The 25,217-nt window shown below is 37.8% G+C and overlaps 1 protein-coding gene across 4 annotated transcripts; it reads left to right on the top strand.

Moving 5' to 3' along the window:
• The first annotated feature begins 370 nt into the window (after positions 1-370).
• On the top strand, positions 371-24,752 carry hgs (hepatocyte growth factor-regulated tyrosine kinase substrate). Of its 4 annotated transcripts, none has more exons than XM_051936267.1 (21): positions 371-535; positions 3,915-3,999; positions 4,813-4,888; positions 6,039-6,131; positions 6,456-6,579; positions 6,849-6,901; positions 7,305-7,373; positions 9,797-9,921; positions 10,241-10,319; positions 13,561-13,659; positions 13,901-13,996; positions 14,954-14,992; positions 15,258-15,410; positions 15,863-16,073; positions 16,339-16,511; positions 16,803-16,943; positions 18,556-18,733; positions 20,038-20,171; positions 20,328-20,444; positions 22,147-22,242; positions 23,608-24,752. In XM_051936267.1, the coding sequence occupies exons 1-21, from the start codon at positions 499-501 to the stop codon at positions 23,704-23,706; spliced, it is 2,277 nt and encodes a 758-aa protein (XP_051792227.1). In that variant the 5' UTR covers positions 371-498; the 3' UTR covers positions 23,707-24,752. The 4 variants fall into 4 exon arrangements, with proteins under 4 accessions (XP_051792227.1, XP_028674220.2, XP_028674219.2 ...); XM_028818387.2 differs by having other exon boundaries at positions 15,860-16,073; XM_028818386.2 differs by having other exon boundaries at positions 372-535; positions 10,241-10,337.
• Positions 24,753-25,217: the final 465 nt, after the last annotated feature.

The following is a 25,217-nucleotide window of genomic DNA, read 5'->3' as shown; positions in this document are numbered from 1 at the left end:
TGAGGCCATAAATCGGCAAACCAGCAGTATACATAGACAGAACGATATATTTCACGCACAAACCGATAATACACGAACCAGTATAGTTCATATGAAAGAAACTAGTACTGTACACACGCAAACCGATACTAAATACTTATAAAACAGTAGTGTTAACGTGTAAACCAATAGATCACGCACAAAAATATCTGAGTTATGGCCCGTTTGGCCCCTCATAGTGGGAGGGTTATCTGACTCAAAGCGCGTTACATATAACGGGTACGCTACTTTCGGGCAGCAACTTTCCTGCACTTGCACTACCGACCTGTAGAGGCACTGTTCCATCCTGACGGTCCTGCATACGAAGTCGATGAGGTGCATCAAACTGCGCAGGCGCAGACGGAGGAAGCCGGAAGTGAAGCAGAGTAGTTGTGCACGAAGCGAACGGAACTGAGCTTTACTGTTGATCAGTCGCAGAGTGCAGACGCTGTTGTTGTTGTCGTCGTCTGGTCATTAACAATGGGTAAAGGAGGAGGAACTTTTGAGAGACTACTCGGTAAATAATATTTGTATATTTCACTCTGTTATTTATTATCGTCTTGTATGTGTTTGGTTAGGCCCTGTCCAGGTTTTGCTCATTAAGCTTTTTTTACACCCTGTTGAGTAGATCTGAAGAGAAAGACAAGCGATTGTACGGCATATTTGATCAGATGTATCTTTAAGATGACTGTCCTGTAATATTCATAATTCTGTGCAGTCTGTAATCGTCTGGTAATTGCTCTGTAATTCTCCGTTTCAAGATGTCTGTGCTTACTCATTCACGCAAAAGACTTTATAAAAACAGCCTCGTAAAATAAGATGACATGGCGTGATTGAGAAGTGTTATGTACACGCGAATAGTAAACGTGTGAGGAGTAATGGTTGACAAAGATCGTTTAGTTTTAAATCCAGTAGTCGTGTATTACTTGTGTTTGTATGGTACTGTATGTTGTTTATGCGTAGTTTTTAAATTCGGCTTTATTCCGGCCTAGTAAATGTAATCCTATGTGTACAAATTGTTCTAATTTGAACATGATCATTTCCACACTGAAAACAAAAGAAGGTTAAAGACACAACTTTTCGGCTGTGTAGCCTTCATCAGGTGAGCAGATAACAGAAACGGGAGTAGAAAGAGGGAACGCAGCCATGGCAGATAAAAGGGTTAAAGGTGAGAGTAGATGAGAAAAATCTGCCATTAGAAAAGATTAAGGAAGACAATAAATAACAAATTAGTCGATCGCTGACACCTGGAGAAATATGTTATGCTAGGGTGAGGATAATCTTAGTTTCTTTTTTATGGAAATGTCTCTGAAGCCCCTTGAAAGAACACAAACACAGAGAGATCAGCATGGCTATGACCAAGGAGTGTGAAATGGTCTACAGTCCGCTTTGTGAGGCCTTTAATTTTAAAGGCTCAAACCTGATCCCTTAAACAGCCTGCTAGTTGTTTCCCTGTTTCATCATGTAAATAGCTGGGCACTTACTACAAGAAATGCCAAAAATAAGATTTTTAGACTGTCAGCAGGCCTGTTGTTTAATTTTAAACTTGTCAGAGGGACCAAAACCAAGGGTATTGTTGTTGGCATATGTGCAAGTAACACCGCGCCTCCTGTTGCATCTCGAAGCACCTAGTGTGGAATGTGGCTCCTCTGTTAAATGGGCTGCGGATGAGAACTTTATGTGGGTTAGGTGGTCACCAGAAGGACATCAAGGGGAGGGTTGGCGAGAAAAAGTCTCCTGTTAAATGGGCTGCGGATGAGAACTTTATGTGGGTTAGGTGGTCACCAGAAGGACATCAAGGGGAGGGTTGGCGAGAAAAAGTCTCCTGTGGAATGACAAGTCCAAGAAATGGGGAGATTTAGTTTGATGACCCCGGGGGAGAGACTGAGAGTTAGGGTGGAATGGGAGGACCCTGTTGATGAGAGTTTCATTATTAGGGTTCTTCTTGGAGTGGATGTTACAAGGTCTACTCCTGGCTTAATTGCGGGCCCTGTCCATAATGTGAGAAGTGTCAGTGAAGAAGCTCCTCATTTTGAGTGCTTCATTATAGAAGTCAACCTCGACAGCACAGAGACAGCAGACTCTGAGGAACTGTGAAAGCAGCTGAGAACGTGTAGTATGGCTTGGGGTGGAAGATGCTTTAGAGAAGTTAATGGTGTGAGTCAGTTGGCTTATAAGTGCAGTTGTTTGTGTATTTGTGGAGTCCTTGCCAGCACTAATTATCACACAAAAAAGTCACTGGTGGAGATTTAACATCCTAATGTGTGGAGTACAATCTGCAAACCGTTACCACTATATGTGCATACTTACTTTACTGTTTATTTAAGACCATAGCATCTTTGACAAACAAGAGGAGAGACCATTCTGACTGTTAATAGCTATGATGTTCCACTATCTCATCCAAATTCTTTTTAGATGATGTCAAGGCCTCAACTAGCTGTCCAGATTTCCAAGTCACTTTGTCTAAAGAAGTGCTTCCTGGCTTTTGTTTCAGATGCAACAATTTTTTTAAATTTGTACCAGCATTCTTGATCATGTCACTATCTATTTCTAAGATTATTAATTCCTGTGAAAACTATAGACGACTCAGTGAAGGATTGTCTTTGCTGCAGACAAGTTTCTTGTCATCCACTGGGAATGAGCTGCAGGTTCCTATTCTTTATAAAAGTAGTGGATAGTGGTTGGTTGCCCAGGTGATCGGCATCGCCGCACGATATATTTCCGCTCCCCGGCTCTGACATGATAGATTTGGAGGGAGACCAAACCCTCTTCTGAGTATTTGATTCACCAAGGGGGTGTGACAGAAATTGAAGTTGATCATCTCATAAAAGTATTCAGTATAAAGGCAGCTTAGGTGAAAAAGGTATTCAGTGCAGATTACTTACTTTAAACATATTGTTCCAGAAGTTGAAATCTATACTTAACCTCATGTCATGGAAATATTTTTTTTTTATCATTTCCTGGTTTTGGATCATGTCATTTCATAGTGAGGCTCCTTCACTTCCAACACAATTTCTGCATCCATCCATATAAGACATAACATTCAGGAAATTCCCTTAATCCAGTTGAGTATCATAATGCCCAGCAGCTTTGGGTGTGAGATAGAAACCAGTCCTGGACAGTCTATTGCAGAGCCCCCCAGTCCTGTTACCATATAAAGACACATTTGGGGCAGTTATGTTTGGCAGTTTGGGTGGAAAACCCCACACGGACATGGGGAGAAAGTGCAGACTCGGCACAGATTTGAGCCAGGGACAATCTAATGTACGTGATGCCTTGGAGTGGTGGCATGTCAGATGTTGATTAACACATGCAGGTAAGAATTTCATAATACTGTGTACATGGGAAGTAATGACACTCTAAGCCATGCTGTCTATTTAATAACTAATTGCTAAAAGCAAGCACACTTACACCATACGAAACAACTCTATTCTTTTACTAAGTATATCATTTTAACTTTGTGCAACTAACAACAAAGTTAGTAGAATTTTTTTTTTCATCTAAAAGGGGGACCCTTAATAATTAATAATAATTCTTTGCATTTATATAGCGCTTTTCTCACTACTCAAAGCGCTCAGCGATTGCAGGTTAAGGACCTTGCTGAAGGGCCCAACAGAGCAGAGTCCCTTTTGGCATTTACGGGATTTGAACCGGCAACCTTCCGACTGCCAGTGCATATCCCTAGCCTCAGAGCCACCACTCCGTCTCTGTATAGCAACACAGCAATTTATTTCAATTCTATTAATTTTTCTGATTTGTTTTTCATGTCATAATGCATTGCTTGATGAATTTGTTCATAAGAAAGCAGTGCCTTCTACATTAAGATGCTTTTTTGTTCCCGAGTTTGCAATACAAGAAAGGCTGCTTATTGATTTAAGCTTTTATTTTTTATTTAGACAAAGCCACTAGCCAGCTTCTTCTTGAGACAGATTGGGAATCTATTCTTCAAATATGTGACTTGATTCGGCAAGGTGACACTCAGTGAGTATAACATTTTCCCTTTATTAATTTTGAATGAAGATTATATTAATTATAGATGAATTAAAGACTATAATTATAGATTAATAAAAGATATATAGATAGATTTATATGAAGTGTATTGCTGTTGTTTTTTTTTTTTTTTAATCTGGCAGAGTACATAGATTTTTTTAACCTTGTTTTACCTTGTTTCTAGTTAGTAAAGTTCTTGCCACAGCGGATAATCTTTTTCCATAATTATTTGTAAAAATAGAGTACGATGTATAGATACAGATCTGGAGATGCAGTTTAACTAATTTAACTAAGTCAATGCTACCTAGACATAAGACAGTATGCACTTGTCTCAAAATACAATTCATATTGTGATTCACACTTCATACAATATTCTCACTAACCTTTCAAAATGAGTGAAGATTTGCAAAACAACAATAAAGTTTATCAGTTTGAACATTCGATATCTTGTCTTCATAGTCTATTCAATTGAATATAGGTTGAAAAGTATTTGCAAATCATTGTATTCTGTTTTTCTTTACGTTTTACACAACGTCCCAACTTCATTGGAATTGGGGTTGTGTGTATATATACATACACATATAATATATATATATTTTTTTAACATGTGGTAGTAGATTGATTCCTAACACCTTCAGTGTATTTTACACAGCCAGTTTCTCTAATTAAACACATGTAACTCACTCCAAATGTATGATATATTGTAATATAATATACTGTACTGGACCTGTACAGATACTGTACTGTATCTGTATTGGTCTAAGTTTAAAATACCAGTTTTCTTTTTTTTTCTTTTTTTCACAGAGCCAAATATGCTGTTGCTGCCGTTAAGAAGAAACTAAATGACAAAAATCCCCATGTAGCATTATATGCTTTAGAGGTGAAATCAATTTCTCTTATATTTGTTTGATTATTTACATTTTTGAATCAATTTTAAGATGATTTTTTCTACAATAATCTATGTATTACTGCTTTCAATTTAAACCTTAATGCTCCAAAGAAATGTCCTTATAATTGTTTACTTGTACAGGGTATATTAATTTATTGTTGTGTGACCCAATGTAATTTGGAGTTTTCCTTAATGAAAGACATACTTTATGTTAATGTAACATCATAGCCATTTATTTCAAAGTGTCGGTCATGGCAATATTAACCAGCATTCTGCTGCGGTTACTTTTTAGCTCTAATTGAGTTATTGAAGCATAAAATGTGTACTATGTGCCAAGCCCCCTCTTACCCATCTGTAAGGGTTATAACTCTTCCACCCATAATGTTTTTCAAATCAATTTAGCATTTTGGAGCCAATTACATCAAGGTTTTTTGTTTTTCAGACCAGTGGTTTAAATGTCTGTTGGTCCATTTTCGGTTTTGTTTTGTCTGTCTAAGAAAGTGCAGTAGTACATCCTCTGTTTGTCTCTAATCTGTATTCTTTATGTATCCAGAATGTTTATTTCACTTATGATTAATGCCTTATTTTTGTGTTCAGTCTTAAGAGACTACAATATTTGTTACAAGTGAATGTGTAGATAGTTCATCAGGTGCCTGCTTTCTTGTAAATTTTGTTCCTTTCTATTATTTTTTTAGGTCTAAATTATTTACTTTTTCTATCCACCACACAGCAGTCAGAATTTGCTATTTTTTTTTTTTTAACACACACACACACACATATATATATATATATATATATATATATATATATATATATATATATATATATATATATATATCCATCCATCCATTGTCCAACCCGCTATATCCTAACACAGGATCACGGGGGTCTGCTGGAGCCAATCCCAGCCAACAAAGGGCGCAAGGCAGGAAGCAAACCATGGGCAGGGCACACACCAAGCACACACTAGGGACAATTTAGGATCGCCAATGCACCTAACCTGCATGTCTTTGGACTGTGAGAGGAAACCCACACAGACACGGGGAGAACATGCAAACTCCACGCAGGGAGGACCTGGGAAGCAAACTGTGCCACCGTGCCGCTCATATATATAAAATAGTAATGCAATTTTTTTTTCCAGGTTTTGGAATCTATTGTAAAGAACTGTGGGCAAACAGTTCACGATGAGGTTGCCAGCAAGCAGACAATGGAAGAACTGAAGGATTTATTTAAAGTATGATTATAATTCTGTTTATTTAGTTTCCCATTTCCAGTTTTTTTCACTTGTAAAATTTCTGAATTTTGAAATGTGGCATGTATACCTAAGTGAAGTTTATCAGTATTTTCGTTTAGATGGAGACATCCTTAGATGCAAATTGTAATTTTGAAATATTTCGCTTTGAACATTTAACCGTGACAGAATTTCCAATTTGTTCTTTGCTCCTAAAATTTTGCATTGTTAGTACAAGTTTGTCATTTTCTTTCTAAACAGCTTGAGATCACAAGTCTTATGTTCACTTATTTCTTTTTTTTTTTTTATTATTAAATTAATGTATAGAAACAGACGGAACCCAATGTGAGAAATAAGATTCTTTACTTGATCCAGGCCTGGGCTCATGCTTTCCGCAATGAGCCCAAATATAAAGTGGTTCAGGACACCTATCAGATAATGAAAGTGGAAGGTAATTATGCATAATAGATAACAAAAAACAAGATTGGGAAAAAGTGGGAAGAGGGATTACTCTTACCTAATCTACATACTACAACCAGCATCTTCTAAGATACATAGCTAAAAAGAGATGTTTGAGCAATAATTGTAACATTCTTAATGATAATTATTATCAATATTTAGTATTGTTTGTGTTGTGTTTATATAATCTGTTTTGACTTTTGTATATCTTTTAAGCAATTTCCTCAGGACTACTATGATTCAATTTGTTTTTTCCCTCAGGTCATGTTTTTCCAGAGCTTAAAGAGAGTGATGCCATGTTTGCAGCCGAGAGGGTAATTCTAGTATCCTCTTTTATTACTGGCAATGTTTTAACTCTTACAGCAATACAGTTTTGCGTTTGTGATCCTCCAAATTTTAATATTTGCTGTGAATATTGGCAGAAAAATATTTTTGCAGCAGATCCATTCCATCTAGAATGCTAAAATGATAACATTTCATTGTACAAAGTTAAATAAGTACAATTAGGTCATTTTGGTCTCTTTGTCCAGTTTTTGCTGTGATTGTAGAAATTGGCAGAATCTGTACAACCACCTTAATGTAATTCTAGAGAAATTAACTGGAAGGATTGGCGAGCCTTGTTGGGCTGGACGGCCTGTTCTACTGTTTTAATAACTTGGTAGTAATCATTTAATATTGTAACCTAATTTAGCCTGTGTGATTTGTTTGTTTCTTTAGGCACCTGAATGGGTTGATGCAGAGGAGTGCCATCGGTGTAGAGTGCAATTTGGTGTGGTAACAAGAAAGGTAAATAATAAATATATATGTTATGAATACTTAATTACTGTACCTAGCTATATACCTAAATATATCTCTGAAGTTATTTCTGTGTGTGTGTTCGTTATATAATTTTACACCCTTGGTCCAATCTCAACAAAATTTTGGACACATACAGTGGGGCAAAAAAGTATTTAGTCAGCCACCAATTGTGCAAGTTCTCCCACTTAAAAAGATGAGAGAGGCCTGTAATTTTCATCATAGGTATACCTCAACTATGAGAGACAAAATGAGAAAAAAAAATCCAGAAAATCACATTTTATGATTTTTGAAGAATTTATTTGCAGATTATGGTGGAAAATAAGTATTTGGTCACCTACAAACAAGCAAGATTTCTGGCTCTCACAGACCTGTAACTTCTTCTGTAAGAGGCTCCTCTGTCCTCCACTCGTCACCTGTATTAATGGCACCTGTTTGAACTCGTTATCAATATAAAAGACACCTGTCCACAACCTCAAACAGTCACACTCCAAACTCCACTATGGCCAAGACCAAAGAGCTGTCAAAGGACACCAGAAACAAAATTGTAGACCTGCACCAGGCTGGGAAGACTGAATCTGCAATAGGTAAGCAGCTTGGTGTGAAGAAATCAACTATGAGAGCAATTATTAGAAAATGGAAGACATACAAGACCACTGATAATCTCCCTCAATCTGGGGCTCCACGCAAGATCTCACCCCGTGGGGTCAAAATGATTACAAGAACGGTGAGCAAAATCCCAAAACCACACGGGGGGGACCCAGTGAATGACCTGCAGAGAGCTGGGACCAAAGTAACAAAGGCTACCATCAGTAACACACTATGCCGCCAGGGACTCAAATCCTGCAGTGCCAGACGTGTCCCCCTGCTTAAGCCAGTACATGTGCAGGCCCGTCTGAAGTTTGCTAGAGAGCATTTGGATGATCCAGAAGAGGATTGGGAGAATGTCATATGGTCAGATGAAACCAAAATAGAACTTTTTGGTAAAAACTCTACTCGTCGTGTTTGGAGGAGAAAGAATGCTGAGTTGCATCCAAAGAACACCATACCTACTGTAAAGCATGGGGGTGGAAACATCATGCTTTGGGGCTGTTTTTCTGCAAAGGGACCAGGACGACTGATTCGTGTAAAGGAAAGAATGAATAGGGCCATGTATCGTCAGATTTTGAGTGAAAACCTCCTTCAATCAGCAAGGGCATTGAAAATGAAACATGGCTGGGTCTTTCAGCATGACAATGATCCCAAACACACCGCCCGGGTAACGAAGGAGTGGCTTCGTAAGAAACATTTCAAGGTCCTGGAGTGGCCTAGCCAGTCTCCACATCTCAACCCCATAGAAAATCTTTGGAGGGAGTTGAAAGTCCGTGTTGCCCAGCAACAGCCCCAAAACATCACTGCTCTAGAGGAGATCTGCATGGAGGAATGGGCCAAAATACCAGCAACTGTGTGTGAAAACCTTGTGAAGACTTACAGAAAACTTTTGACCTCTGTCATTGCCAACAAAGGGTATATAACAAACTATTGAGATGAACTTTTGTTATTGACCAAATACTTTTTTTCCACCATAATTTGCAAATAAATTCTTCAAAAATCAGACAATGTGATTTTCTGGATTTTTTTTTCTCATTTTGTCTCTCATAGTTGAGGTATACCTATGATGAAAATTACAGGCCTCTCTCGTCTTTTTAAGTGGGAGAACGTGCACAATTGGTGGCTGACTAAATACTTTTTTGCCCCACTGTATTCAGCTTGGTGAGGAAGACTACAATAGATTACTTTGGAGACCAAAAAATTTACATTGGGGTACTCTGTGTAAGGGGAGGTTCTTTTTGCTGAAATAATTTTAACTTCATGAAATACACTGAATTCTTTTACTGTCTGGAATTTGATGCAACTTTCTAAGGCCACCTGCATTTTCCCCTCTTTTTTCAGTTTCATACTTTAAAAACCTGCTTTATTATGAGACCTAAATCCCCACCCGTCTTCTGTAGGCTGATTATGTCATCTAGTTCCTATGTTCCCAAACTTTCTAAAGCCAAAGCCCACAATACCGTTACACCATCTGGTCAGAGCCCCTCACCCATTGCTGCTAAGTGGAGTATGAGCTTGCATTTTGGTTACTGCTAATGGTATTGGACTTGTTGTAGGAATCGGTAGGACAAAAGTGCCAAGTGATAATATCAAGCTCCTTAATTGTGTCAAGAATATAAAATAACATGTAGCCTAGAAGAACGGTTGCATTTTTTTGGAATCTTATGCCTAAATATCCCAAATGAATTCTCATTGTCCGTTGCGTAATTGTAGGTAAACATTTTTTAACAAACTTTATGGACAAATGTATTGCCCCTTAGCAGAGCGTAAAAGAAAAGTGGCCAAGCAGAATTTCTAACTGTTCTTTCTTTCTTTTCTTTTAGCATCACTGTCGAGCATGCGGTCAGATCTTCTGTGGAAAATGCTCATCTAAATATTCAACAATTCCTAAATTTGGAATTGAGAAAGAAGTCCGGGTTTGTGAGCCTTGCTACGAGCAGCTCAACAAGTTAGTTTCTCTCTTAACTTGCTAGTATGGTTAAAATGAAATCTGCTTGCTGTGGCCTTCTTGTTTGCTTGTCTCCTTTTCGACTACAGACATTAATGACTGCATAAACCTGCGATATTCTGAGAATAAAAATAAATAATTGTGCAAAATAAGCTAGCTACTCACTCCATCCTTGTGTGTTACTGTCAGCATTTGCTTTGTTTAGTTTAAATTTAATAATTATTTCCTAGTTTTGCATATTTATTTTAATGAACCAGGACGTTACACATTTTAAGGTTGAATAGATGAAAGATTATAACAAAGCTTTCCTGCCTTTCAGAAAAACTGAAGGAAAAGCTACAGCCCCTTCGGAGCTGCCACCTGAATACTTGACTAGCCCGCTATCTCAGCAGTCACAGGTAGTGGTCGATGGCTCAGTAAGTAGCTCGTCTGTTCATAGACCTGAGGGGTACAGCCTAAAGCTAGAGAGTTGGCCTTCTATACTGATGTCTTTAAGGGATACAGAGTCATTAAAGGTCCTGCCAATGAGAAATAACAAAGAATTCTTAACAAAAGTAAATTTATAATGTGCTTGTAGTGTAGAATAGCATTTGCTCATGTCACAAATTGAACCTTTTCTTTCATTTTGCTTTATGCTGCTTTTTCACATTATACCCATTCAGTTTCCAAACAAAATCGGTCAATAGGTCTGGTCTTTTTAACATTTCTGTATATTAGGAATTCTGTTGGATTGCTACAGAGCATTAAAGACTTTTTCTTTGCAGATTTTCAATTACTGGTTAGTTTCATTTGATTTAAGAATGCTACATATGTAACAGTGCCCATGGAGTTCCTCTTTTTGTGAATATAAAGCCCATTTATTACTTTATACGTAAAGTGGAGACACATAATACTGGTAATCCAATATTGCTGGTATACAGCAGTTAACACGTAACACTGGGGCCTCTCATGCCTTTTTCTGATTTTTTAAAGTATCTCAACATCTGTTTCTGTTCTTTTTAAAAAGATTGTTTTTATCTTACAAATAGTAACTGAATGGGGCAGAAGTGGCCATCAGTAATTGAGTGAACCCTGCTGAATTCACTTTGCCTCAAGTTCAGTTAAAATACTGAAATATTTGGGAGTTTTTCCAAACTAGGCAAAATGAATTGAAGTGAATGGGGAAAGAGAAACTGAACTAGTTTTGACTGGATTATAATGGGGTAGTGTGGTCTTTTAAATGTCCCGGAGAATTATGGAAGCGTTTATGCTGCACCGACTGTTGTGGCCAAAAATGTAATCTGAGCCATGAAGCAGCAGTGCTAACTGCTACACCACCGTATACTCTTGAGTCCACAATACTCTCGAGTTCTCTCTCTGCATCTCCGAGTGCCTATAACTGTGAGTAACACAAACCCACAGAGACTGTGATGCAAGGGATCAATGTCATATGTGCTACAATGCAAGGAGCACAATATGCTTAATCCAGCAGTGAAGATAAAATCTACAATGGATCTATGCAGAATAACCAAGCATTTTCATAAAATTCTCATCATGCTCTGCTAATGTATCCCTCAAACGAAAATATTGTGAGTTTTTTTTAAAGGCCTGTAGGGTGCAAATCTGGCTGGAGTACAGATCGGTTAGTGACATCACACATGCATGTATATGGGGTAAGTTACTCTTGCAAACACAAAGTAGATTGGGCAGTGCCATAAAATGTGAGGAGTGCGCTTACAGTATGCATGTGTGAAAGTCAAGTTGGGCAGGTAGCACAGATTGGGTAGTGAATCTAAGTCAGCAATGCTGTGAATTTTTCAAAGAAAATTGTGGCACTCGAGGTTGTCAGCGAACCCAGCAAGTTTTCTGTGAAAAATGCTTTGGCGAATTTTGGTGATCAACACTACTGGCCATCTGTGACTAATGACTTTAGAAACTAAATCAGGTTGAAGTTAAACGTAAAATATATTGTAGATTTAGGTGAGTGGAGTGTGAGGGACTTTGACCTGTGCACATTTGTCCTTACTTTGATACATTCATGTTTTGAAATTGAAAGTACAGCGGACGTACTGTATGTGGTCCTCAGCTGCCTGACTTCACTCAGTCTGTTTATTTGCTCTTGGTCTCTCAGTACTGAGTATTCGTGCTCTTTGTTTTATACATCGAACTTTTATACTTCTAATCACCCAAAGGATGCAAGGAGTCCACAGTAGTAGTTGGGGAGCCCTGTTCAGTTTAAATAAAACAAAAACGTTAGCCAGCAGGCTTGACAATTAAAATTAGGGCCATCCAGCCTCTTTGGCACAGAATAGGAACACAATAGCGTCAGGTAACTTGGGAACTCCATGTGCCATGAAGTTCAGGTCTAAAAGTAGACATGCTAGATGGATCAGGTAGAGAAACAGCCCACTAGCATTTATTTACATTGCCCTTGTGCCCCTCTCGTAAATAACATAGAAAATTCATATTTAAAGCCTATTCATCCATTTATATATGAATAAATTCATGTAAAAGGACATATTCTTAAGCCAGGGATGAAAAAAAAAATCGGGAAGAACCATGAAGAATTAAGAAATTAAAATAAGCTAAAATTGTTACATTCTATAATGGTCGAGGTTGAGACCAAAAATAAAAAAATAAAACAAAAGCACCATTCAGTGGCTGCAGAAATAGCAGACTTTTTTAGCCTGTGACATTTGACCTCTGTCTCTTTGAATGTAAATTTTAACTTGAAGTTTTAACTTCCCAAAGATCAGAACATTTTAAACTCTAATCTCCTGTGATAATATTAACAATTTGCAGAGCTGGTATTCAGGCTGACTAAAAACTCCTCTAAGACTACCAAACAGAGTCAAGTTTAAGATTCATTATTTAAAGTGTAAATATTAACTGCTACACAGAGTGAATTTCTACAGTTTTACAACATTAAAAAAGAAGAAAAAAATCAGCGAAATGGCTCATTTTGGTAAAGGAGTTAGTTGTGACTGAAAATATATTAAAAACTTATTAAAAATTTTAAGTCATTGCTTGTTTGCATGTTGATTTTACTGTATGTTAGTCTGCCAATGTTTGTTACTCAAAGACTAGTCAGAGTGCCAACCTAAACCCCATTGCAGCAGAACCTCAAACAGCAGTGCATGCTGGGCATCCTACAAATGTCACTACAGGGTGCAATGAACCACAGTTCCTTATCACACTGAGAGAGACTGACTGATAACCGCACAAAATGTTTGGATGCACAACATCAGCAGCTGTTGGTGCTAAAGATGTTTTGTTAACAGTTGTGAAGTCCAATGGGGGAATTACTTTACATTCACAGTGTCAAAAATGGGATTTGAACCGACAACCTCAGTGTTTGAAGTCCAAAATCTTAACCACTGTGCCACACTGCCTGCTTATCTCTTAGCATTCATTGGAAAAATTAAGTGGTGTAGAGCATTTGATGGGGAACACATATATTTTCTTAAAAGTATATTTAAATAAATAATGATAAAGCCCTAATGGCATTTTGGTTGCTGTATTTATTCTATTACACTACTAATATAAACTTAATGTCTGGAGAAATGATTTTTCCCAAAAATGTATATGGTAGTATGTATAAAAGCTCTGAAATCCTTTGTGTTTCTGTAGATTATTACACTATACTTACTATACTTTTAGTTGCCGCCAAAGCGTGATGAAGCTGCTTTGCAGGAGGAGGAAGAATTGCAGCTTGCCATCGCCCTGTCTCAGTCTGAAGCAGAAGAAAAGGAACGAATGGTCTGTATGAATTGCAGGTTTTTGCATTCTACACTTATCTTGAAGTGTTTTTTATTTGCATGCATGCTAAACTTGAAGAGTTGAGAGGGTTGGGGTAATTTTAGTTTTATTTTGTAAAATAATTTTATTTTTTTATTTTCTAGCATTTTAAAATTTTTTTTGCTGAAACTTCTGTAATGGTGCACACAAGATTTATTTTGTTCTTTCAATTTTTGGTTAATGCTAACCTCTTATTTTACAGAGACAGAAAAATTCTTATTCTACATACCCCAAAGCTGATCCCACTCCTGTCACTTCTTCTGCTCCACCTGTCAGCACTTTGTATTCCTCCCCTGTGGTAAGATGATTATTATATACTAGCTGTGTAAGCCCATGCTGTAAAAAGCCCAGGGTCATAAAAACTATTGAAATCGTTAGAAAGAAAATTGAAATGTAGAGATATGAGGTAATTGAAAGGAACTACTCTGGGCGTCTCTCTCCTAGGAGGATTCATTTTGCCAGCGTCCTGGCCTCACATTCTCGGAGGTGGAGCCCTTATCCCAACTCCACCTGTCACGGGCCAGACAGACACACTTCCATGCGTAGACATTTATATACAAGATTGGTTTCAAAATTTTAAACAAATGTGTATGTGTGTATATATAATATATATACACACACACTAGGCGGTTTGCCTCCTGCTCGCTTCACACGCCCACTGCGCATCTCTGCTGCTCGCGTTGCGATTGGGGCTTGAATGCACACCAAGGAGATGCGGATGGATCAGCTGCTGACTTTCTGCTGCCACTGCCAAGCTGTGTGATCTGCTTGTTACGTTGTGCATCACTCATTTAAAAGCCTGTACAGCAGCTGTCTTTTTTGTCTGGCTGCCTTGTCTCACAGGACGTTAAAGTGTCTTCCAAGAAGATCACGTATCGACCCAAGATTTTTTTTTATTTTAATTAATATAAATATATATATATATATATATATAAGTAAATGCACACACAGGCAGCCCTTGTGTTATGAATGACTTCCATTTCAACCAGCGTTTGTAACGCAGCTTTGTATGTAAGTAGAAACTTGAATAGATAATTTCAATAAATGAACATACAACAAAAATGCCTAATTATTTAGAAGTTTGAAATGTTTTTCTGTAAAAATATCTAAAAAGTGACAGTGAAGCAGTATTATTGTATCTTAAATCACAAAACACAAGTAAGTTAAACTAAAATGAATCAGTCATTTATAGTATGTTGTGACTTTATGCTTAGTTTTTGATAATGACAAACTGTACATATTTGACTGTTTATAGAATTCCTCTGCTCCAGCTGCTGAAGAAATCGACCCAGAGGTAAGAAGTATCAAGTAATATGCCAATATCTGTCACGTTGCAGATTTAAGCATTTACTTGAACAAATTTTTTTTTAAGTGCTCCAAAGTTCTGCCTGGCTTGATTTGTTTTATTTATGTTGCTAATTAGCCGTAAACTGCTTAAAAGTTTGGGAATTGACAAAAGTATAAGTCATTTTTCAGACTGTTTCTTATTATTAGAATAAAAAATTATACTTAAAGACATAAATAACTTTGTAAGTAAACTATTTATTTATATCTCCTAGCTTGCACGTTACCTGAATAGAAATTATTGGGAAAAGAAACAGGAGGAGGTACGGAAAAGCCCAACACCATCAGCCCCTGCACCTATGACTGACCCAGTCATTGTCAGTCAGCCTGTAGACACCCAGCCAGGGCCTCCTATCAACATTGTAGAGGTAAGTTTGTGCTGTAATGTTGTTAGTTAATACTAATGCAAAAATTATTTTTGTACAACAGAAACATGATACTGCTTTGTTTATTTTTGATGTTCAACTAGCATATATTTATGCAGCCGATGAAACGATAAACACTTTCAGTGATGTAATTATTGGGGTTGGGTGCATGTGTGTTAAAACAGGGTCCCTCTATGGCTGACTTGCTAAACTATCAAATTAAGTACAGTATTTTATTTCTATACATAACTTTCCATTTTGGTGATTTTAGTGAATTCTCATTTGAATTGTACGCTTCATACTGTGAGGCTCTATAATGTGCTAAAGTGGGTCCCATTTAAATTAATGTACTTCTGTTTATGTGCATTTCTTGCTTGCTGTGTCCTGCATTAACATTTCTTGCTTGCTGTGTCCTGCATTATTACTTCTGTTAATGGTGTTTTATTTTTCAGCAGCAATACCAGAATGGGGAGTCGGAAGAGAACCACGAGCAGTTTCTTAAGGCACTTCAGAATGCTGTCACCACATTTATTAATCGCATGAAGAGTAACCATATGCGAGGGAGAAGCATTACAAACGACAGTGCTGTATTATCGCTTTTCCAGTCCATTAATAATATGCATCCTCAGCTGCTCGACCTGCTTAACCAGCTTGACGAAAAAAGATGTATGTTTTTAAGTGTCTCAATAAAATATATATTCTATAAGGAATTCACTATGAAAGTAATATTTTTGTGGCATGATGCTTGGGTTTCTGCCTGTCTAGTTTTCCTCAGAGACCTGTTCATAGGCAGACCTGTATGGTACTGTAATAAGAATTTATTATTTACACCACTTCATCTGACCCCATGCCATCAGGTCAGATAGAGGAAAAACTTGGAACACTCTTACCCATCCATTATTATTTATTTATTTATTTTATTTTTTTATAGTGTATTACGAAGGACTGCAAGACAAGCTAGCCCAGATTCGTGATGCCCGTGGAGCTTTAAATGCCCTTAGGGAAGAACACCGTGACAAACTTCGCAAAGCTGCAGAAGAAGCAGAGCGTCAGCGGCAGATCCAGCTTGCTCAGAAACTTGAGATCATGAGGCAAAAAAAGCAGGTTTGTACATCTGATGTGCCCTTCTGTGGTGCCAAACTCAGTGTACTTGAGGATGTTTGAGCTTTATTGGGTACAATGACATAAGACAACAACAATAGTCAAGGTTTGGGAAAGAAGTGCCAACTATTAATGCAGGCTTTTACAAATTTTACTTCATGTACTTTGATAACTCATTTTAAAATGAAAAATGCATACATTTTACATTTTTTGTTTAAATGCATGATAATTACTAAAAATAATTTGAAGCAAATGCTTGTAGATTTACTTACTTCATGTCCTTTTTAATTGCAGGAGTATTTGGAGATGCAGAGGCAGCTTGCCATTCAGCGACTGCAGGAGCAGGAAAAAGAAAGACAGATGCGCCTGGAGCAGCAAAAACAAACCATTCAGATGAGAGCGCAGATGCCGGCCTTCTCTCTTCCTTACGCACAGGTGTGATTCACTTATTTTAATACATTTTGAGTTGGTATCATTAGCTGTGGTATTGAATGAAGAAGTCGGGAATGACAGAGAAGTACGTAAGAATGGTACAGGATATGTACGAGGGAAGTGTGACTGTGGTAGGAGTGACTGATGCGTTCAAGGTGGAGTTGGGATTACATCAGGGATCGGCTCTGAGCCCTTTCTTATTTGCAATGGTGATGAACAGGTTGACAGACGAGATTAGACAGGAGTCCCCTTGGTCTGTGATGTTTGCTGATGACATTGTGATCTGTAGTGAGAGTAGGGAACAGGTTGAGGAGACCCTGGAGAGGTGGAGATATACTCTAGAGAGGAGAGAAATACCAAGACAGAATACATGTGTGTGAATGAGAGGGAGGTCAAAGGAATAGTGAGGATGAGGGGAGTAGAGTTGGTGAAGGTGGATGAGTTTAAATACTTGGGATCAACAGTACAGAGTAACGGGGATTGTGGAAGAGAATCAAAGAAGAGGGTGAAGGCAGGGTGGAGTAGAGTGTCAGGAGTGATTTGTGACAGACGGGTATCAGCTGGTCTCGCTACTGTCCTGTACACCTTCCCTTTCACTCTTGCTATGTTATATGGGTTAGAGACGGTGGCACTGACCAGACAGCTGGAAACAGAGCTGGAGGTGGCAGAGTTAAAGATGGTAAGATTTGTATTGGGTGTGATGAGGATGGACAGGATTAGAAATAAGTAAATTAGAGCGTCAGCTCATGTTGGACGGTTGGGAGACAAAGTCAGAGAGGTGAGTTTGCGTAGGTTTGGACATGTGCAGAGGAGAGATGCTGGGTATATTGGGAGAAGGATGCTAAGGATAGAGCTGTCAGGCAAGAGGAGAAGGGGAAGGCCTAAGAGAAGGTTTATGGATGTGGTGAGAGGGGACATGCGCGTGATGGGTGTGACAGAACAAGATGACAAGGACAGGAAGATATGGAAGAAGATGTTCCGCTGTGGCAACCCCTAACAGGAGCAGCCGAAAGAAGATCATTATTGTAAGAAATAATAGTAATGTTTTTGATAAATGAATTAAAAAAACCAAAACTTTTGTTTATTTTTGTCTACAGTTTTCCTGTTGCTCAGCTTAATAAAAAAACTAATGGCATATGACACAAGCTTTAAGAATATCATTGTGTAATATATTCATATTGAATTATGTTGAAGTCTGCTCTGTACTTGTAATATTTCTATTGCACTATTCTGTTGTATTGAGGATTAATTGTGTTCTGTCCTGTGTATTGTGTTGTATTGACCCCCTTTTTTTGACACCCACTACACGCACAACCTACCTGGAAAGGGGTCTCTCTTTGAACTGCTTTTCACGAGGTTTCTTCCATTTTTTTCTCAAAAAGGATATTTTTGTGATTTTTTTTTTCCTTATCTTCTTAGAGAGTCAAGGCTGGGTGGTTGTCAAAAGGCAGGGCCTGTCAAAGCCCACTGTAGTACTCCTAGTGTGATTTTGGGCTTTACATAAATAAATTGTAATGCAATGAGCTTTAAAAAAATTTATCAGTCCTGTGCCGATAAGCATATTTAACAAGTTAAGCTCTTCATCATGGCTAATTAAACTGTATCCCCTCGACAGCTGCAGTCATTGCCAACCACTGCTGGTGTGATGTACCAGCCCTCTGGTCCCACCAGTTACCCAGCCACTTTCAGCCCTTCCGGGTCAGTTGAAGGTTCTCCCATGCATGCTGTCTACATGAATCAGTCGGCACAGTCTGGGACAACACCATATCCAGGAATGCCTGTCTCAGCTACTGGTATGTTTCTATTCTACAAATCTACAAAAGCCATGTTGTTTAATAACAAGGAACATAAAGTTGTTTGTCAGATGTGTTTTAGGTGACTAGTGTACCATTAGACATAGTTTTCCATTTCCACATGGTTTACTTGGTAGATGTGGTACTTGTGGTTGCTAGAGGGCAGTATACCAGTTTACTAGATAACGTTCTTCTTGCAGTATAGATTTTGAGAAGAAAATTGTTTTACTGCTATGCATAGAAATTAGTTTAACTGTAAACATATTTAAACATAAAACACAATGTACATGCAAAAAGAAACAGAAAATTTTGTGTCTTTATATTGGTGCTTTAATGTCTGTGTATAAACGTATACGTGAACTGTGTGTGGAAGAGTGAGTGAGCGAAGTAGGAAGTAAATGAGACGGAGACATAGAAAGGGGGAAGCTGTGCTCTAACCAGATCAAGAGAGGTTAATACCTGCACTCGAATTTGTTTGAGTAGCAGAGCGTGAGCGAGCGCTTCAAGAGACAAAAGGCACCTCTGTATTAATTACATTAATCAGTAATGACATACTTTATTTGTTAAACTAATTAGTTTCAGTCTGAAAAGTACAGGGTGAGTCAAAATTATGTTAACACTGATGGTACTACTATCTATATACTTATTTTTGTGGACAATTTATGTGCCACATATGGTTGATGTGTTGAACATGATGGCGAACAGGTTGAGACATTCCTGTAGATCATCTTGCACATATGAAGTATGTTTTGTGAATAAATTGTTTCCACCTTTCAAATGTTAACATAATTTTGACTCGCCCTACATATAGAAATATATTGTACTAATATGTTCCGAAACCAACAGAATTTTTATTTAGGCAGTGATACGACTTTTTGGCCATACCATCAACTCCTTAGTGGTTAAGTCTTTCTGAACCAAGATATAGTAGTGCAGTAGTGGCAGTGCTTTTGATTTATGGGAAAAGCTCTGTATTAATAAAATGTATTATTATTGTTGAATGGTCACACAAAAAAAAAAATCTTGTATAACCGGCCTTCAAAAGATTCAAAAGATGTGGGTAACCAGCCAAAGGAGTCAATTAAGTAATGGCACATAAAATAATTTTAAAATGCAGTTGAAAAAAGGAGGCGTCTTTCTATGTCAGAATAATATCCAAGAATAATCAACATCTCAATATTCAAACATGATTGGTTTTGTTCAATATGACCTAAATAAATTCTTGGAGATAGTCATTTTGAAACAAGTGTCTATTGTAATAGTAGTACGTGTAACATTAAATGATGGCTTAAATTCATCTCCAGATCCTAATATGGTGAATGCCTACATGTATCAGCCAGGAGCTTCCACGGGACAGACCGCTCAGCAGGGGCAGGCAGTACCTACAACGAGCCCCGCTTATTCAAGTTATCAGCCAACACCAACACAAGGGTACCAGGCAAGTCCATGATTTCTCTTTCTTCTAAAGAAAATAAAGGTGTAATTTAGACCTTAAAATATTGATTAAATTTAAAAAGTATACTGCAAAGGTGAAAGTAATTTCTCCAGGCGTGTGTGTTTCTGTCATTGATTTTTTTTATTGTTCTGTTTACAGAATGTGGCATCTCAGTCTCAGAACATTCCGTCTATACCTCAAACAGCGCAGTCCACGGGCCTCGGTTACATGGGATCTCAGTCTGTTCCAATGAGTTATCAGCCCTACAACATGCAGGTAATGGCTTCCTTGACAAGCTTTTGACGTTGGTGTGAAATATATTTAGTGGTCTGCAACACATTTCCTTCCTTATGTACTAGGAAAGGCAAAACGGGTATACTCTAGTAATTCTAATTCTAGATAAATAGAATAGACTTATACTAGAGACTAGTATAAGTCCTTATATTCTGCAGAGTTTAAACAAGACAGACACAATCTAATGCATTTCTGGATGCATTACAGATACCACAACTAGATACTCTCGGTGCAGAGGAATTGGATAAACCTCAGAATTAGTAGATGCTATAAACTCACTTCAGAGTGGGAAAGCAGGCAGGCCCTGATGGCTACCCTGCCGAATTTTATAAAAAATTCTCAGTTAAGCTAGCTGCCCTTTTATTAGCAACATTTAGACAATACAATTCTACCTCAAACTTTTCATCAAGCTCTAATTACCATCTTTCCTAAGCAGAATAAGGACTTATTACAATGTGCATCATACAGACCAATCTCACTTTTGAATAACGATGTAAAGATATTTTCTAAAGTCCTAGCTAGAAGGATTGAAAAAGTGCTTCCTTCGGTAATACAGGGTGCCCATAAAGTCTGTGTGCAATTTAAAATAGTTGTAACTTTATAAGTATATATGATAGAAAGAATCTGTAAAAAGGATTAGAAAGAAGAAAAACATTTTTATTGTTGTTAATTTTCAACATATCCACCATCATTACTAATACAAAGGGTACTATGATTGTGTAGTTCTCGGAAAACATTTTCAAGCTGATTTTCAGTAATACCAGCAATCACATCAGTTACCCTAGCTTGCAAGTCTTCTAAAGAATAGAGGTTTGGTTGAATAAACATTCATGTCCCCATAAAAAGAAAATCCAATGGAGTCAAATCTAGTGTATGTGGAGGCCAAGAAAATGGTCCACCTCTTCCAATCCATCTGCTAGGGAATTTCTCATGTAGAAACTGTCTAACATGCAAAGCAAAGTGACAAGGAGCACCATCTTGTTGAAACACTGTATTCTCTATCAGTCCTAATTGTTCATGTTGAGGAATAAAGTCATTTTGCAGCATTTCTAAATAGCTATCACCTTTAACAACACACCCTTCAAAAAAGAATGGCCCTATGACTCGATTTTTTTTCCCCAAAGCACACCACACATTAACTTTGGGAGAATCTCTTTCATGTTCAACAGACTCGTGTGGATTTTCAGTTCCCCAAAAATTAAAACTTCTAAAGACAATAAAAAACTAGATACATCAGCCTTTCTAATCCTTTTTATGAATTCTTTCAATCACATATACTTACAAAGTTACAACTATTTTAAATTACACACAGATTTTTTGGACGTCCTGTATAACAGAAATATGTTCACAGGGTCAAATAAGTGAGTTGGTCCCTTAGGAAGAAATGTGCAGAGAATATTTTCTTTGGTCAACCTGGCAAAAGAAAATAAGGTGAATTAAAGGCATGGTGAATAAGATTTCCTTTTCTTTTTTTTTTTGCACTTGATATTCCAGCATGCTATAAAAAACATTATTTTTAAGGCAATTCTTACATGGATAGTGCATGTGATGGATTATCATATAAAGTGGTGCTTTCCTCTTATATGTGATAAAACTGTTTATAATACTGAAAATGTTGGCACTGTAAGTACTTTCAGATAATTGTAACTTCATGTTTTGCATTTCTGTCTGCTTGATATTTTAGAATATGATGTCTGCCTTGCCGGTTCAGGACCCCAGCATGAGTAATATGCCTCCCCAACAAGCATATCTTCCTGGACAACAGGCTATGTACCAGCAGGTAAGAATGCAAAGCAAAGTGCTGCTGCCACAGTTTGAATTACGGAGAGCTTGAGTGGTTTATTTTGCTATAATCAGAAGGTCAGAAATTATAATAGAAATAAGGGTCATTCTACATTCAGTTGAGAAAATACTTTTTACGTAATATATGCCATATTTTTGTTACAGACCTCACATACATTTTACTCATAAACTGCTCTCGGGTGATCTTTGCTACAGGAAGGTGCTATAGTCAGTGTGAATATATGTATAACAGCAGTAGAGATAATATAGTTGGACAATGCAGTTAACCGCTCTAGTTGGTCAGTGGAGGTTTGCGTAGTCGGTATACAACTCCAACTCGGAAAAGGCTGGGACAGTATAGAAAATGCAAATAAAAACAGAGAGCAGTGACTTAAAAATTCTCTTTGACTTATTATCCACAAGAAACACTATAAAAGGCGAGATATCTAATGTTTAATCTAGTCAGCTTCATTTTTTTCATAAATATATATTCCTTCTTGCCATTAAGGGCCTGGAATGTACATTCCAAAAAAGTTGGGATGAGGTAATTTAGGGCCAATATTGAGTTAAAAAATGAAGAATGTAGAAACAGATGATGTTCAATGCGTGATTATAATCCATGATTTGGTATAAAACCTGTATCAAGCAAAAGCTTAGCCCTTTAGCAGCAAAGATGGGCCAAAGATTGACAGTTTTCCTGTAAATGGCTTGAGAAAATCATTCAAGGTTTTAAAAATTATGTTTCTCAAAGACAGATTGAAAGGGATTTTGAGTACTTCACCCTCAGCAGTGCATAAACTAATTAAAGATTGAAGGCATGTGGATACATTTTTAGTTTATAAAGGGCCAGGGTGCACGTCTAAGCTGACTGGCTGTGATTTTTCAATCACTCTGATGGCACTGAATCAAGAATCACCATCCATCAATAAGTACTATAACTGCATGGGCTCAGGAAGACTTTGGCAAACCTTCATCAATTGACGCAAAACGTAGTTACATCCACAATTGCTGGTTAGTGTCCAGAAGTGCCATTGACACCTTGGATACATTTATTGTGGTCAGACAAATTAATATTTCAGGTCTTTTTTTGGGAGAAATCTTCCGGCCCGAAGAACAAAAGGACCATCCAAACTGTGACCAACCAAAAGTCCAGAAGCCAGTGTCTGTGACGGTATGCGGTTGTGTCAGCGTCAGCGTTGAAAAAGTTCGTACAGGTTTTAGAGCAACTTATGCTGCCGAATGTCGTCATTTTTTACAAGGGTTCTTCTTCACGTGCAGTTGTGTTTCTTCTTGTAGCTTGTCATGGAATTATCAGACACTCTCATTATTTTGATGATTGCTCTCCTTGTGATGTGTTTTCTAGATGCCACCCCCTGGAGGCCCCCAGCAGCAGCAGCAGCAGCAATTGCCACAGCAGGGAGGAGGAGGAGGAGGAGAAGCACAGCTGATCTCCTTCGACTGACCCGTCCTCCTTCACCTCTATCAGTCATAATATTCTGAGGGCTGAGTGGCCTTCATATCCGTTGAACACTATGCTAACCGCCTTTAAACAATTCTGATTCTTATTACCTTTCTGTACTCATCAACTCGTGTTTATCCAGGACTGCCAAAAAGCATGCAGAAAAAGTAATTCTGTCGCCGAGAGAACATCACAATCCATTTAGCAGTGGCTCTAGAAAAGAAATGCATTCACCGAGCAGGCACATAATCGGTTTAGCAGTGACGTTACATTTGTTTTTCACTCATTGGCCATCATCATTCATTCAAACATACGGTTAGGTTTACCTACTGCCATTTATGTACCCACTTTTTCTTGGGGGTTTTTGAGAAAAGGTTATTCATAATGTTCAAATGTTGCATTAATTTCTGCTATAAATAGTGAAGTTCTTGCAAAATAAAAAAACAATGAAGGAAGGCCTACACTAATTTCAAAATGTACTGCAGTTAAAAAACCATTAAGTAGTCCGTTTTCGTCAGAATAGAACAGCATGTGTTGATCCATAACAAATAAAGGAAGGCAGGGCACGCTCAAAACAGATTTTTTGAAATATTAAATAGAGTCAAGAGCACAGTGATAGAGGGGGTTTGCTCCGGTGGTCTCTCACGTGTAATTCAACTCGTCTATACTTGGAACCAGAACTGCAAGTACAAAACAGTAATATGCCCGGCTTGCTGTTAACTCGCAAAATACGATGACCTGCTCCTTTTAGGACATCTGAAACGCATGAGTGCACAGACTACATTTGGGCTCTGTACACAAGCATGCGCATGTGAGCCAAACCAGCCCATCCTTTATCTTTTACGTTGCATCTTTTCCCTGCCTTGTTCTTCCAGATGTTAAAACAAGAAATGCAAATTCTTTTTTTTTTTTTTTGGAGCTCCATCTGCTAAATGATTAGCCTGATTTAAATAATAGAAAAGCCGTTTCTGTAAATTTGTGTTTCTTTACAGACTGATAACATCCTTACTGTGATGTTTTTGTAATTTTACATTTTAATATAGACTATTTTTAAATGGCTATAGGTGCTGCGGCCATCATCATCATCCCCATTATGCGTTCAGAAAAGCCTTTTTTATGGGTGGCAATTTGGAGTTCAGTACATTGAAACTTGCAATTCTGTACCTCTAGGAGCTTTTCTGTAATCATGTATTTGGTGTTCTTTCTCTTCCTTCTCTTTCTAGTATGTCTGACCTATTAAGAATATATTTAATAAATTCGGTTTCTTTTTTTTTCTTCTCCTAAATGTGTTATTGTGCTGTTTTATTTTAGACATCTTGGGGGGTCTGTTCCAGAAAGAAAGGTAAGATAAGATAATCCTGGATCTCACAACAAAGCACGGTTTGCTTTAGCGGTGATTTCACACCAGCAGATTAGCCAGTGCCTGAACACCAGATTTCAATGGGATCACGCAATCCTGGATATGTTAATCTGGATTAACGCGCGTTCAAACATTATGTACAAGCCTTTAAAAT

Source organism: Erpetoichthys calabaricus, chromosome 14 (assembly GCF_900747795.2).
Source record: "Erpetoichthys calabaricus chromosome 14, fErpCal1.3, whole genome shotgun sequence".
Classification (NCBI taxonomy): domain Eukaryota; kingdom Metazoa; phylum Chordata; class Cladistia; order Polypteriformes; family Polypteridae; genus Erpetoichthys; species Erpetoichthys calabaricus.
The sequence above is the reverse complement of the archived record's forward strand: the minus strand, read 5'-3'. Positions and strand labels throughout refer to the sequence as shown.